This window comes from Bidens hawaiensis, unplaced genomic scaffold (genome assembly GCF_021521415.1).
Source record: "Bidens hawaiensis isolate Kalapana, Puna unplaced genomic scaffold, B.hawaiensis_p1.1 tig00002525_1, whole genome shotgun sequence".
Classification (NCBI taxonomy): domain Eukaryota; kingdom Viridiplantae; phylum Streptophyta; class Magnoliopsida; order Asterales; family Asteraceae; genus Bidens; species Bidens hawaiensis.
In genome coordinates, this window is record NW_027491138.1 from 2,660,329 (window position 1) to 2,673,322 (window position 12,994).

At 34.5% G+C, this 12,994-nt stretch overlaps 1 protein-coding gene and 1 pseudogene across 1 annotated transcript; both read left to right on the forward strand.

The window, feature by feature from the left end:
* On the forward strand, positions 1–1,661 carry LOC143620109 (beta-glucosidase 47-like; annotated as a pseudogene).
* A 2,853-nt stretch (positions 1,662–4,514) lies between these two features.
* Positions 4,515–5,347, forward strand: LOC143620110 (beta-glucosidase 16-like). Its single transcript, XM_077091876.1, has 4 exons — positions 4,515–4,622; positions 4,735–4,837; positions 4,909–5,017; positions 5,125–5,347. The coding sequence occupies exons 1-4, from the start codon at positions 4,515–4,517 to the stop codon at positions 5,345–5,347; spliced, it is 543 nt and encodes a 180-aa protein (XP_076947991.1).
* Positions 5,348–12,994: the final 7,647 nt, after the last annotated feature.

A 12,994-nucleotide genomic window follows, 5' to 3' on the forward strand; every position in this document is an offset into this window, starting at 1 on the left:
ATGATGCATTCTCTTGGATTAAAAACATATTGCTTTTCGATATCTTGGACAAGAATTCTACCAAGTAACTTTCTAATAATGCCTTCTCTCATAATTCATTTCTTTAGATTATAAACATTTTAAATTATATTGCATTTGTAATGCTTCTTTTAGAGGGAAGATTTGGTGAAGTTAATCCGCTGGGAGTCATGTTCTACAATAAGATCATCGATAGACTGTTACGGACTGAAACCATTAGTCCCACATCGGTTGTATGGGCAATTAATGTGGGGTTTATAAGCCAAATGAGTTCCCTCACTTATTAGACTAGTCTTTTGGGTAGAGTTCTTCTGTTTGGCTTGTAACATTGGTATTAGAGCCAACCTCGGAGTGGTGGCCCATGGAGTAGTGGCCTGGAGGAAGCCAGCCACGACCAACATGGCCGTGACCAACGAGGACTCGGAGTGGTGGCCTGGAGTGAGCCAGCCGTGACCAACGAGGACGTTGGCCCTTAAGGAGGGTGTGTTGTTTTGGACTGAAACCATTGCAAGGTATGGGACTTATCCCACATCGGTTGTATGGGCAACTAATGTGAGGTTTATAAGCCAAATGGGTTCCCTTACTTATTAGACTAGTCTTTTGAGTTGAGTTCTTCTGTTTGGCTTGTAACATAGACTTGTACTTAAAGGTTAAAGAAACTTGTTTCCTTTAAATGAAATACAATACCAAAAAAAAAAAACTAATCTTGTTTGGGCGAAATTTTACAGGAATCGAGCCATTTGTGACAATTCACCATAATGATTTCCCTCAAGAACTCGAGGAGAAATATGGTTCTTGGCTTGACCCACAAATGCAGTATGTATAAATGTCTATGCAACCTTCAAAATCTACCGAGATCTCTTGGTTGGGCTATTAGTAACACCTTTCTTGCAGGGACGATTTTATACATTTTGCAGAAACTTGTTTCAAAAGCTTTGGGGACCGCGTGAAATACTGGATCACTATCAATGAACCAAACTTGCTTGTAGAGATGGCTTATGAAAGAGGGTCTTTTCCACCGAACCACTGTTCGCAGCCTTTTGGCAACTGTCTAGCTGGCAATTCTGATGTTGAGCCTCTTTTCGCTATGCACAACATGTTATTGGCCCATAGCAAGGCTGCAAAGTTATATCATGACAACTTTCAGGCAATTAATAATCTTTTACTTCTTATTTCATAAAGTAATTATTTTTATAAGTTAGAAGCATAATCTCTATAATTGTTCTTGCAGCCAACACAAGGTGGATTGATAGGACTAGTTGCAAATTGTTTCATGTTTGAGCCACTTACAGACAGTTATTTAGATCAAAGGGCTGCTAGAAAGAGCCATGCTCTTCAATGTTGGTTGGTAGTATTCTAAAATATGCCTAAATATATCTTTTTTAACAAAAAGCATGAAAAAGTTCCAATACTTTAAATCCAAACAGGTCGCTTACCCTCAAGAAATGCGTAAATATCATGGAAATGAATTACCAACATTCTCCCAAGAGGAAAAGGAATTCATGAAGAACAGTATAGATTTCATTGGGATCAATCATTATTCGACTTTATATGCTAAAGTGTCACATCCCGCCAAAGCGGAAACACAGGCGCGTGACGTCATGTATACACACCTTGTTTCGATGCAATATCGGAGGTTATAGCGACTAACCTAAAATAGGGGGAATGTCAACGCCAATAGTACTATCCGTATATTCCTGTGGCTAACTCCGTTAGCTAATGGTTATAGGATGCAAGCAAGGGACTTATAGCACTACATAGTTCAACTCATGTTCGCATAAGGATTGGGTGTTTTGTTTCTAATTATCGTATATAAAAGCAATTGTGTATGTTTTCCACCCGGATTTATAAAATAATAAAACAGTAAAAGGGGGTAGTGAAACTCACCTCGTACGTTCAGTGTTCAATTCGTTAGCAATTTCAGTTTGGACCTGCATCCGCTACCTTCACACGTCCTATACGCGTAAGGTCACTTAGTTACCGTTATCAACTCGCAAGTCAATTTATGCTAGTCGCTTTCACCCAACTAGCCGTTTCGTTTATTACATTTGTGTCGGTTGCTTTCACCAACCGGACGTTTCGTTTATTACATTTGTGTCGGTTGCTTTCAACAACCGAACATTTCGTTTATTACATTTGTGTCGGTTGCTTTCACCAACCAGACGTTTCGTTTGTTACATTGTGTCGATTGCTTTCACCAACCGAACATTTCGTTTGATTTTTGGACGACCCGTTGGTGATAAGTTTTTATATAAATATTTATATACTTGTATAAATATTAGGAATACAACTCTTATTAGTGTCGGTTTCATTTAGATATAACCGATTATATTAAAATTATATATTAATTTCAAAGTAATATTTCTTTAAGTTATGGTTACAAAACATAACATACTTGTACGCTTTCTCATCAACTCTTAACAGAATTTATATACGGTGTCGTTCGTATAACTCGTAAAAATAATAATTTTTATGTCTAACATGTATGTATTTCTTTGTAAAAATAACCATTTTGACACAAAGCGTCACTATTACAAATAATATTTATTATTTGTCGTTTTAAAATATAAAACTTTGTTTTATTTAAGTATCATATTTAAGCTTTATAGCGTATATAAATGTATTATTAATATAGTACTTTATAAAGCTTAGATTTTTAGTTACTTAAAATGTTTTTTTTTATAATAAAACCAATATGTATTCTGACATTTTTCAAGTTATAACTTTTAAAAGTATATTTTTATATGCAAATTTTACACATTTTTAAATTTATCTTTTTTTTTTTTGCCTAAAACCACATATACTTCTATATTTTCCCAAAATCGAGTTATAAGCTTAGTAAATCCCGTTTCACTCGTTTTAGCTATTCTTCCATAATTATAAGTTATTTTTCTATCTTTCAACGAAACTAACATGTATACCCAATTTTATACAAAACCCAACATTCTTAGGCCTTTTTTTAAATGAACCCACTTTAGCCAATGTTTTTCCATCCTCAAGTTTCTAGCCAAGGTTCACATTTTAATAAGTTTACATATATGTCTTAATATCTTTAATCATATTAACGTTTACTTTGATCGTTGGGTGTTAGAGTTAGCATAAATATACTTTATATAAATATAAGGATAGTTTTAGAAGAGTAATAATACTCACGATGCTCTAAGATTTGGGTTCGTTTAGGATGTTGAAACAAGAAAGCTTGCGCTAGTTTCCACTTCGTGATGCCCGGTTCGACACTTAATGCTCCAAAATCCTTGCTTTAGCTTAGAAACTGACAACGGCTCCATGCGTTCGGTTTACGGGAAGAGACTGAAGGGTGTTTCGGGTCGGTTTTGGAGCTATAACCGGGTAGAGGGTCGGTGGTAGATGTGTACCGGTGGAGGTGGTGTTTGGCATTGAAAGGTGGTGGTTTCTCCGGGTGGTGCTTCAAGAGAGAGAGAGAGAGACGAGAGCGTGTGTGGCCTTCTATGGGTGGCCGATAATGGTGGTGGAAGTATGTTGCCGTAAAGGAGGTGGTGGTGGTGGTGGGGTGACGGGTGGTGCTACTGTTGCCTTGAGACCAAAAAGGGAAAGTGGCGATGATGGTTACTGCCGATGGTGGTGACGGGTGTGTGTTGCAGGGTGTGGTGGGGTGGCAGTGCGCCGCTGCCGTGGGAGGTGGTGGCGCCGGTTGAAAAAGAGTGGACTAGAGGGAGTGTGTATGTTGAATATGAGTGTTGTTTAAATGTGTGAGTTGTTTATGAGAATCAAATTAAGTACTTCAAGTATAGTATGGAGAAGTTATGAAGTTTTCTATTTAAAAATGATCAATTCTAAGAAAAGTTGGAGGTTGAGTGAAATACAGAACAAAGTTATAAAATGATGGAGATGGTGGTCAATGTCTTTAGCCATACGTTATAGTTATAGGTGGGTTGTTGAATGAGGATTAGATGGTGGAATGGGGTTGAGATGACTCCTGAGTCAAAGGCCACGTATTTGAAGATTTAGTCAACTTTATTTTATTCATTTGTGTATTTATTATTATTAAAGGAGGCTTTTGCTTATTCGTTTGTATGAATTTAGATTTAATATAGATATTTAGGAATAAAACTAGGTGCCTAGCTAACGTTTTGTAGAGATTAGGCGTAAACTATAACTTTAAGTGTTTGCATGTTTACCGTTTGTATAACGCGACGTAGAATTTTAAAATAAATAGTAAGGCTCGTAACTGTTTTTTGTAGCCGTTTAGATATATTATAAAAACAAATATAAAATATAATCGTATAATATATACCCAAACCTCCTCCCATTAAATACATATTCCAAGTCATTTAAATAAGTTCACCAACGTCCTTCGGTATAATCCAAAGTTCGAGTAGTTTAAATAAAATTACTTACTTATATGCAGTGTGTTGTGCATGTGCGAGCTTATGCTACACTCGATGTGATTAAACTTAACAAAATATAATCAAGAGGGAATTAACGTAAAGAAATCATAACTAGGCATTGTACGGAAAATGGCATGGTTTACGGAGTGTCACATAAAGATTGTGCTAATTCTAGCTGCGCAGACACTGCTAATCGCGCAATCAAGGGTTTTGTGGAAATTACTGGAGAGCGCAATGGTGTGCCAATCGGTGATCCCCTGTACATGCTGATTCTTTTGCAAGTTAATGTGATGCTTATGTTTGTTTTTTCTTCAATCAGTATAAAGTTGAATGGTTTTGCTTTTCACAGACATCAATGGCAAGATTTTTTGTGGTTCCTAGAGGCATGGAAGAGATTGTTAATTATATGAAAACTAGATACAATAACACACCCATGTTTATCACTGAAAATGGTTAGTTTTCTCACGATCAACACATGTAAAGTATGTAATCCATAATACTATAATAATGATTTTTGTTTCAGGGTATTCATCACCAAATGTTCAGGATGTACAAGTTGAAGATATTGTGAACGATTTCAAGCGAATTGAATTCCATTGGAAATATCTTGCTGCTTTAGCTGAAGCCATAAGGTGAGGTTGGCATGCTATGAGTTTTAAGTCTTAACAAACTTTTTTTTTCTTTTTTAGACATTAAGCATGAAAGGATATAGGGGATTGAATTTTACTTTGAATAACAGGAATGGAGCCAATGTTCGTGGCTACTTTGTATGGTCATTGATGGACAACTACGAATGGAATCACGGGTACAATGTTAGATTCGGGTTACACTATGTAGACCGCAAAACCTTTGACAGGATACCCAAATTGTCAGCAAAATGGTACCAAGAATTCTTGAAAAACAACAGCCTGGTTGATCCTTCAGCAATCAGAACTCGCAAATCATTACTTATCTCTTACTGAAATAGCATCCTTGTGGTTAATGTAACAAAAGTATGAGAACAATAAACACAATCTAAGGTATCAATCAAATGAACTAAAGGTTGAACTTATTCAGCCTGATGATTTATAAAGTGTTTCAAGTTACCATTACTTAACATTATACCTAATACCTGTATAGGTGAACTCACCCCTGCTTAAGAGCTTTATCCAAGCTCCATAGCCCCAAACATTGAGCTGGCAATCCTCCTGCAGTTAGTAGCCAGATCTAAGCCTTGACAGTATCAGGACGACCATCAATACGTCTCCTTTTCTCTATGTATGAACTCGTTGTCCATATCATAGGTTTTGACCACTTTTGTAGGTATCCTCGGTTATCATACTTCGCCTTTATCTCAGCGAAGACTTCTAGTTTCTCGAAGGAAGGGTAGGCTCCTCCTCTCCTTTGACTTCACCTACTGCCTAAGGGCTCCTTGCGAGAAGGCGAAGGGACCCCTTAAACTAATTGCAATCAACTCGTGCACTACGACAGGAATACCGTGGGAACTCGGTTGATATTAGTTTGTTTTATTATGGTACCCGCATTCACCGTAGTAAATAAATGTGTGTAAATAAATGAAAATGCAGATTTAAATATTCTTAGATTTAAGAGAGAAAATTACTGTTTGCGTCCCTGTGGTTTGAGGGCGGGAACACATTGAGTCCCTCGAAAAAAAATGAACTTGTTGAGTGCCAATAGTTTAAAAAACGAACTGTATGAGTCCCTGGCGTTAAACTTCTGTTAACAGCCCCGTTAAAATGAGGGGTAAACTTGTATTTTCACAGCAAAAACAAAAAACATCGTTCAAAGCTTCAAACCCTAACTCACCATTCATCATCTTCATCCTCAAATTCCAATTTCTGGACTTAAATCTTAAATTCGATGCTCAAATCAATTAAATCCACACTCTGATTCAACATCACGTCTCAATTCGAACGTTTGAGATCCTAATTTCACTCCACAATCTTCACACTCTATGTTATATCTATTGACTACGGTTGCTGGAAGGGTGAGGGTGTTCTCCGGCGAGTCTTTCTGATGGCACCTCGGCAGCACGGCGGCGACGACAACAAAGCCACAGGTGCACGGCGGCGACGACGCAAGAGCTAGGATTTTTATCTTGGTATGTCGATTATGGTGGAAGTACTGTTGCTAGACAGCGAGACCAGACGAAGATTCCGGCAACTGAAACGTTTTATGATAAACCTTGCTTTTCCGGCGACATCTTCGGCGAACCCACCTGATTCCGACGCAACGGTTTGATTAGTTTTGTTGAAAAAGTAGACCGGGTTGATTAGTTTTGTTAAAAAAGTAGTTCGGTTCGATTGGTTTTTTGTTAAAGAACTTGTTCGGCCCGATTAGTTTGGTAAAGAAGTAGTTCGGTTCTATTAATTTTTTTGAAAAAGTAGTTCGGTCTGATTAGTTTTTTGTTAAAAGACCAGTATGGCCCGTTAGTTTTGTTAAAGAAGTAGATCGGTTTGATTAGGTTTGCTAAAAAAAAAGTTGCTCGGTTTGATTAGTGTTGTTAAAAAGAAAGTAAGTTCGGTTCGATTAGTTTGTTGAAAATTAGTTAGGTTCAATTAGTTTTGTTAAAAAAGTAGTTCGGTTCGATTAGTTTTTGTTAAATAACAAGTTCGGCCCGATTAGTTTGTTGAACTAGTAAAGTAGTTCGATTCGATTAGTTTTTGTTAAATAACTAGTTCGGCCCGATAAGTTTGTTGAAGTAGAAGTTCAATTCATATAGTTTTGTTAAAAAAGTAGTTTGGCTCAATTAGTTTTGTTAAAAAACTAGTTCGGTCCGATTAATTTGTTAAAGAACTAGTTCGGTTCTATTAATTTCGTTAAAAAAATAGTTCGTTGTATTAGTTTTGTTAAAAAAGTAGTTCGGTTTGATTAGTTTTTTGTTAAAAAAACTAATACGGCCCGTTTAGTTTTGTTAAAGAAGTAGTTCGGTTTGATTAGTTTGTTAAAAAAAAGTAAGTTCGGTTTGATTAGTTTTGTAGAAAAGTAGTTCGTTTCGATTAGTTTTTGTTAAACAACTAGTTCGGCCCGATTAGTTCGTTTCATATAGTTTTGTTAAAAAAAGTTGTTTGGTTCGATTAGTTTTGTTAAAGTAGTTCAGTTCGATTAGTTTGTTAAAAAGGTAGTTCGGTTCGTTTAGTTTTGTTAAAAAATGTAGTTCGGTTCGATTAGTTTTGTTAAAAAATGTAGTTCGGTTCGATTAGTTTGTTAAAAAAAAGTAGTTCGGTTAAATTAGTTTTGTTAAAAAAGTAAGTTCGCTTTGATAGTTTTTGTTAAAGAACTAGTTTGGCCCGATTAGTTTTGTTAAAGAAGTAGTTCGGTTCTATTAGTTTTGTTAAAAAAGTTGTTCGGTTCGACTAGTTTTGTTAAAAAAATATTTTAGATGGAAATTTATAATGAGGGACTAAAACTAAGCACACCATAAACCACAGGGACTCATAAGAATCTTATGAAAGAGCATATTGGTAATTTCAGCCTTTCAATGAATGGAAGTTTAACTGCAGGGACTCATACAGTTCGTTTTTTAAACCATAGGGACTCAACAAGTTTATTTTTTTTTCGAGGGACTCAATGTGTCTCCGCCCTCAAACCACAGAGACGCAAAAAATAATTTTCTCTAGATTTAAATATTCTTAGAATAAAGGAAAATATCAATTAAGAATTTTTTTTTTAATTTTGCAAGTTGTGTGTGTGTGTTATGAACGCACGAAGGTGAAATAAGAGAAGCGGATAAAAGTAGGTTGGGCTTACAGAAATGTTACAAACAGACAAGCAGTAATTATACATATATATAACTGACACCTTTGGTGTCGCCAGTGGCGGCACCAAAGTGGTCCACATCATTTATTTTTTTTAAATGTGATAATTAAACGGTTATTCATTTCAACTCACCGATGAAACGCCCGGGATGGACAATGTTAGGTTTTTACCAACGCCCTAGGTTTTACCAACTTTTTGTTTACTTCGGGTATGATAACGTACGTAACATAACTCGATCAATTTCGCATCAACTCAACACCCCAATGTTCAGGGCCAATAACATTTAGGTTTTACCAAGGCTCAAATTTTACTGGCTCACCGTCGCAGTATCCGAAATAGACAACACTTAGGTTTTACCGAAGGAACAAATGTCGTTTTTTATACTTTAAAGTTTTATATGTTAATCAACCGAACGCATGGGTAATGCACAACTGTAACATGATGGGTACATGAGCATATTTATCCTACCGCGCAGCGCAGTGCACCGGGTATAAAACTAGTTATAGATAGATTGGGTATATGGGTGGGGAAAACATAACGTGGATACTTAGAAACGTGCAACGTGGCACCCATGATACTCTTTTATTAGAGGAAATAGATTGTTTGTTATGGCAAAAGTGAGAAAAATTTATGTTTAATGGTGATAAAAAAACATTACTACCAATATATTTTACATTAAAAAAAAAAGCTAAAGACGTATGTAAACTTTAAAATTAAGGTGCAGCTAGTTATTTTGTTAAAATATTAACAGAATATTTATTCCTAATCAGGCAAATTCGACGTACTATCCATTTTATTCAATCATAGGGGTTAAAATGTTGGATGTTTAATAAAATGAGGTGTTATATTAAACATTTAGCCATAAATAGTAAATAAGGCATGCAAATCAAAGTTAAAATTTACATCGTGGAATTCTTCAACAGGAAATTTGGAGATTGGTTCTGACGACTTTCGACCTCAAGTTACCATCGTCCTCCTAATTTCCGGTAAAGTGTCGTTCTGGTCGTTTCAAGCCCAACGGGGCACAACCATCTTGGTCTGCTGATTTGAAGATTGATCATACCTTTACGTGTTTAACGACGACCGCTGTATACTCTTGGTGTTCATCTGCCACAGTGGCATCTTTGTTCTCAAATCAGGTAATCAAACAAGTTGAAAACAAAGATTTCTTATACGACAATAAATATATATGATGTAGATAATAGAATTCCGATCTAATAATATACCCATGATTTTTGGTGAGGAAAGGGGCTAATGAAGAAAGTTGAAAACATATTGAACCGATTTTGTGTACTTATGCGTGCATATGTTGTTACTTGGTTAAGTGAGACATTGGACATGATTAATTTGATATATTGTAGAAGTATACGATTCTAATATGTTATAAAGTTATTATCTACATGTGCATCGTCTTATGCAACAAATTATGTTAGAAATCTATGTATTACATTGGTTGAACACAATAGAAATGGAACCTGTCATTTAAGTTAGAAATCAATTTTCTTTAATTTTACAAGTTGTAAAGTTATATATTATGAAGAGCTCAAAAATGAAATAAGATAAGGGAGTGAATAGTTGCACATTTATTAGGCATAATATGTAATAACACTTAAAATAGTATCAACAAGTATCTCAGTTGAAGACAATATATTGATGGAAATGTTTATTTCCTTCGTTCCAAATCCTTCTAAATTTGAGATATTTTTAACACATAAAATCTCTTTCACTTTTCTTTCCATCTTCTTTGATCAACCCAAGAACACCGTAGGTAATTAAATCTTTCTATTCCATTTCCTTTCTTTTTCTCTGCTTAATTCTTAACAAGTATTTCTACTTGGGCGTTGTGGAGCGTACGCAACGGGCATTCGTAACGGTTTCGGGTCTACTGGTTATAGTAAAAGTTTTATGACAAAAGTGTCATTACCAAAGTTGAAGGGCCAGAATGCAAAGGTGTAAGAGTAAAAGTTTAATTACCAAAGTTGTGAGGCTAAAGAGTAAACATGTGAGATAGAGATGAACAAATTCATTGCCGGTATCGATTGGTAATAGTACCGAAATCGGTACCAAAGTTTTGAGTTTCGGTATTGGTACGGTACCGGTATTTCCCGAATTTTTTCTTAAATACTTGTACCGAACGGAAAATTTGGAAAATTTCGGTACCGGTACCAAGAATTTGTGATTTTCGGGATCCGGATTTTCTGTACCGGTACCGGTATTTCCCGAATTTTTCCTTAAATACTTGTACTGAACGGAAAATTTCGGTACCGGTACCAAGAATTTGTGATTTTCGGGATCCGGATTTTCTATACTGGTACCGGTACGGTACCGATCTCATCCTTAATGTGAAACTAAAACTGACGAGACATAAAGTATCTTATCTTACTATACTATTTCTTACTTTTCTTACTATACTATTAAAGCAATATAAGGTTTATATATGGCATTCAACTAGTATGTCCAAATAGGCTTCCAACTCATCAATTTTCCATTTATATAATTTCCACGTGTTAATTTGAACATTAATCTTAAACATTAACTCATAAGTTGAAGAAAGTTTCAAGATAAATTGTTATAATTATCATTTATTGAGTGTATTAATGATAATTAATTATTTTTATTGTTATTTTTTTAAAATTTTGAGACTTTGTTATTTTATTTTTTATTTTTGAGAATTATTTATGAACGTTTGGACTGGATGTATGGATTGAAATGGTGGTTTAAGTCACGAGTCTTTGATTATATTATTGCTTTATTAAACGTGCGGTTTAATTAAAATTATAATTATATCTCATTGTTATATTCATATTTTAAGCATTTTTTATGATGTGTACTTAAATGTTTTATAATTTCAATAAAATAGTTTTTGTAACACACAACTTATGTTACAACATCTACATGTTTACGCTTCATAGTTTAGAACATATGACTTCAGTAGATTATGAAGTTTTAAGTAATATGTTTTTTTGTTTCATGGCATAAGTTAGAAATATGTGGCTAACTTAGAATTATGTTTTAAATTGTAATTTTTCTCTATTGTTTTTGTATGTTGGGTTATTGTAATTAAAATAACAATGTGCTACCTTATAATAATAATAATGCTAGACCATATGACGTTTATAATTCATTAATGTAGATAACACACAAGCGCACACACACACACACACATATATATACATGGTCTCACTGAAGCAGGGTAGAGGTAAGGCTGCCTACATCTTACCCTCCTCAGACCCTACCATAGTTTTGCTATTTGTGGGATTTACTGAGTATGATGATGATGATGAAGTTTTATATATTTTTCGTTCGTGTGTAACACGGGATCTAACCTAGTATACGTGTAAATTAAGGGTGCTCAGATTTCGATTCAAATTCGGTTTCAAATAATTAAAATTCGATTCGTATTTGACTATATAAAACGTATACGAATCAAACACCGAATTTATAATTTTTTATTCGATTTGATTAAAAAAATATGTAATTATCTTTTTTATTTGTGTCATATCTATAAATAATAAATGCCTACTAAAAATTAATCAAACCTAATATGTTTCTTATCCCATACTATTTATTATTGGTGTTATTAACTTCTTATGTTGAATATTTTGAATTTTAGACTATTTGTATTTTACTTTTGAACTTATTATCATCTGGTATTGTATCTATTTTAAATGTATATGTGTGTTTTGCAATTACGATTGTGGTTTTCAAAGTTTTTGACATAGATGAACTTGAAACAGATCGAGTTTAATAGAATTCAAATCGAATTTATTCGAATTTGAGTTTCAAATATGAATTCGAATTGGGCGGATACGAATCGAATAGTTCAACTTTTAATCGAATACGAATAAGGACAAAAAAATAACTATCTGAATTATTTAATTTGATTTAACTTGAAAATCTGTTATTCGATTCGATGAACACCCCTAATGTAACTTTTGTTACGAAAGTCTAATAAACCAACGCTTATAAATATATGAAGTTAAAAAGACAAAAAATATATATACCAAAGTTAAGGGGCAAAGGTCTAAAAAAGAGAAGAGAAGAGAGAGAGATGCCATCGGGTGGGGCAGTGTCGGCTGTTGAGTTCCAAGATAAATGAAAACGACTGGAGCATCTGCTATATATGCGATAGTGGTTGAGTTCGACTCAAAAGATGTTCTTGACCGATGGGTGAGGAATTTTCAAATATAGGAAACGTTCGTGTTTCACATTAGTTTTCCAGTTATCGCATCATTATCAGATTATTATTATTATGCTTAAAGTCATATGGCAATTCCTCAAAGATTGACCGCCCACTCACAGATTATTATCGCATATGTGAGTCTACTTAGAGAAGAAGTTTAGAATTTTGTTGCATATACTGCGATTGATCTCAGAAATGTGGTTCTTAATTGATGATCAGAAACTACGACTGCCACATACATTACGTAAATATATACATACGATCCATACCTTAAAGCCCATGAGCATTGGGCCAGGCCATAAAATGGGAAATTTTTTACTATACACAATCAACATTATACTATTGAGTAGTGTTGGCTTGATTTTTCTGGCAATACTGCATGATCAGTCGATGTCTCATTCAAATCTTACTAAGAAAACCCAGTGGATTCAAACTTCGTTTAATATGAGTTTTGATAAGAAATCTGTAATGTATGATATGAAATATAAACTCTGCTTATCTGTAATGTAATCTGTTATATTATTATGAGTATATGTATTTCGGTTTTGGGTAATTCTGTTGCTTGACATCCGTTAATTTGTTTAGTTGTATTCAGGGCAGCTCTAGATCTGAAAAGTGGAGTTTTCCTTGTTGAATTTGAGAAGTTCCACTCTGAAAAGAAACAAAA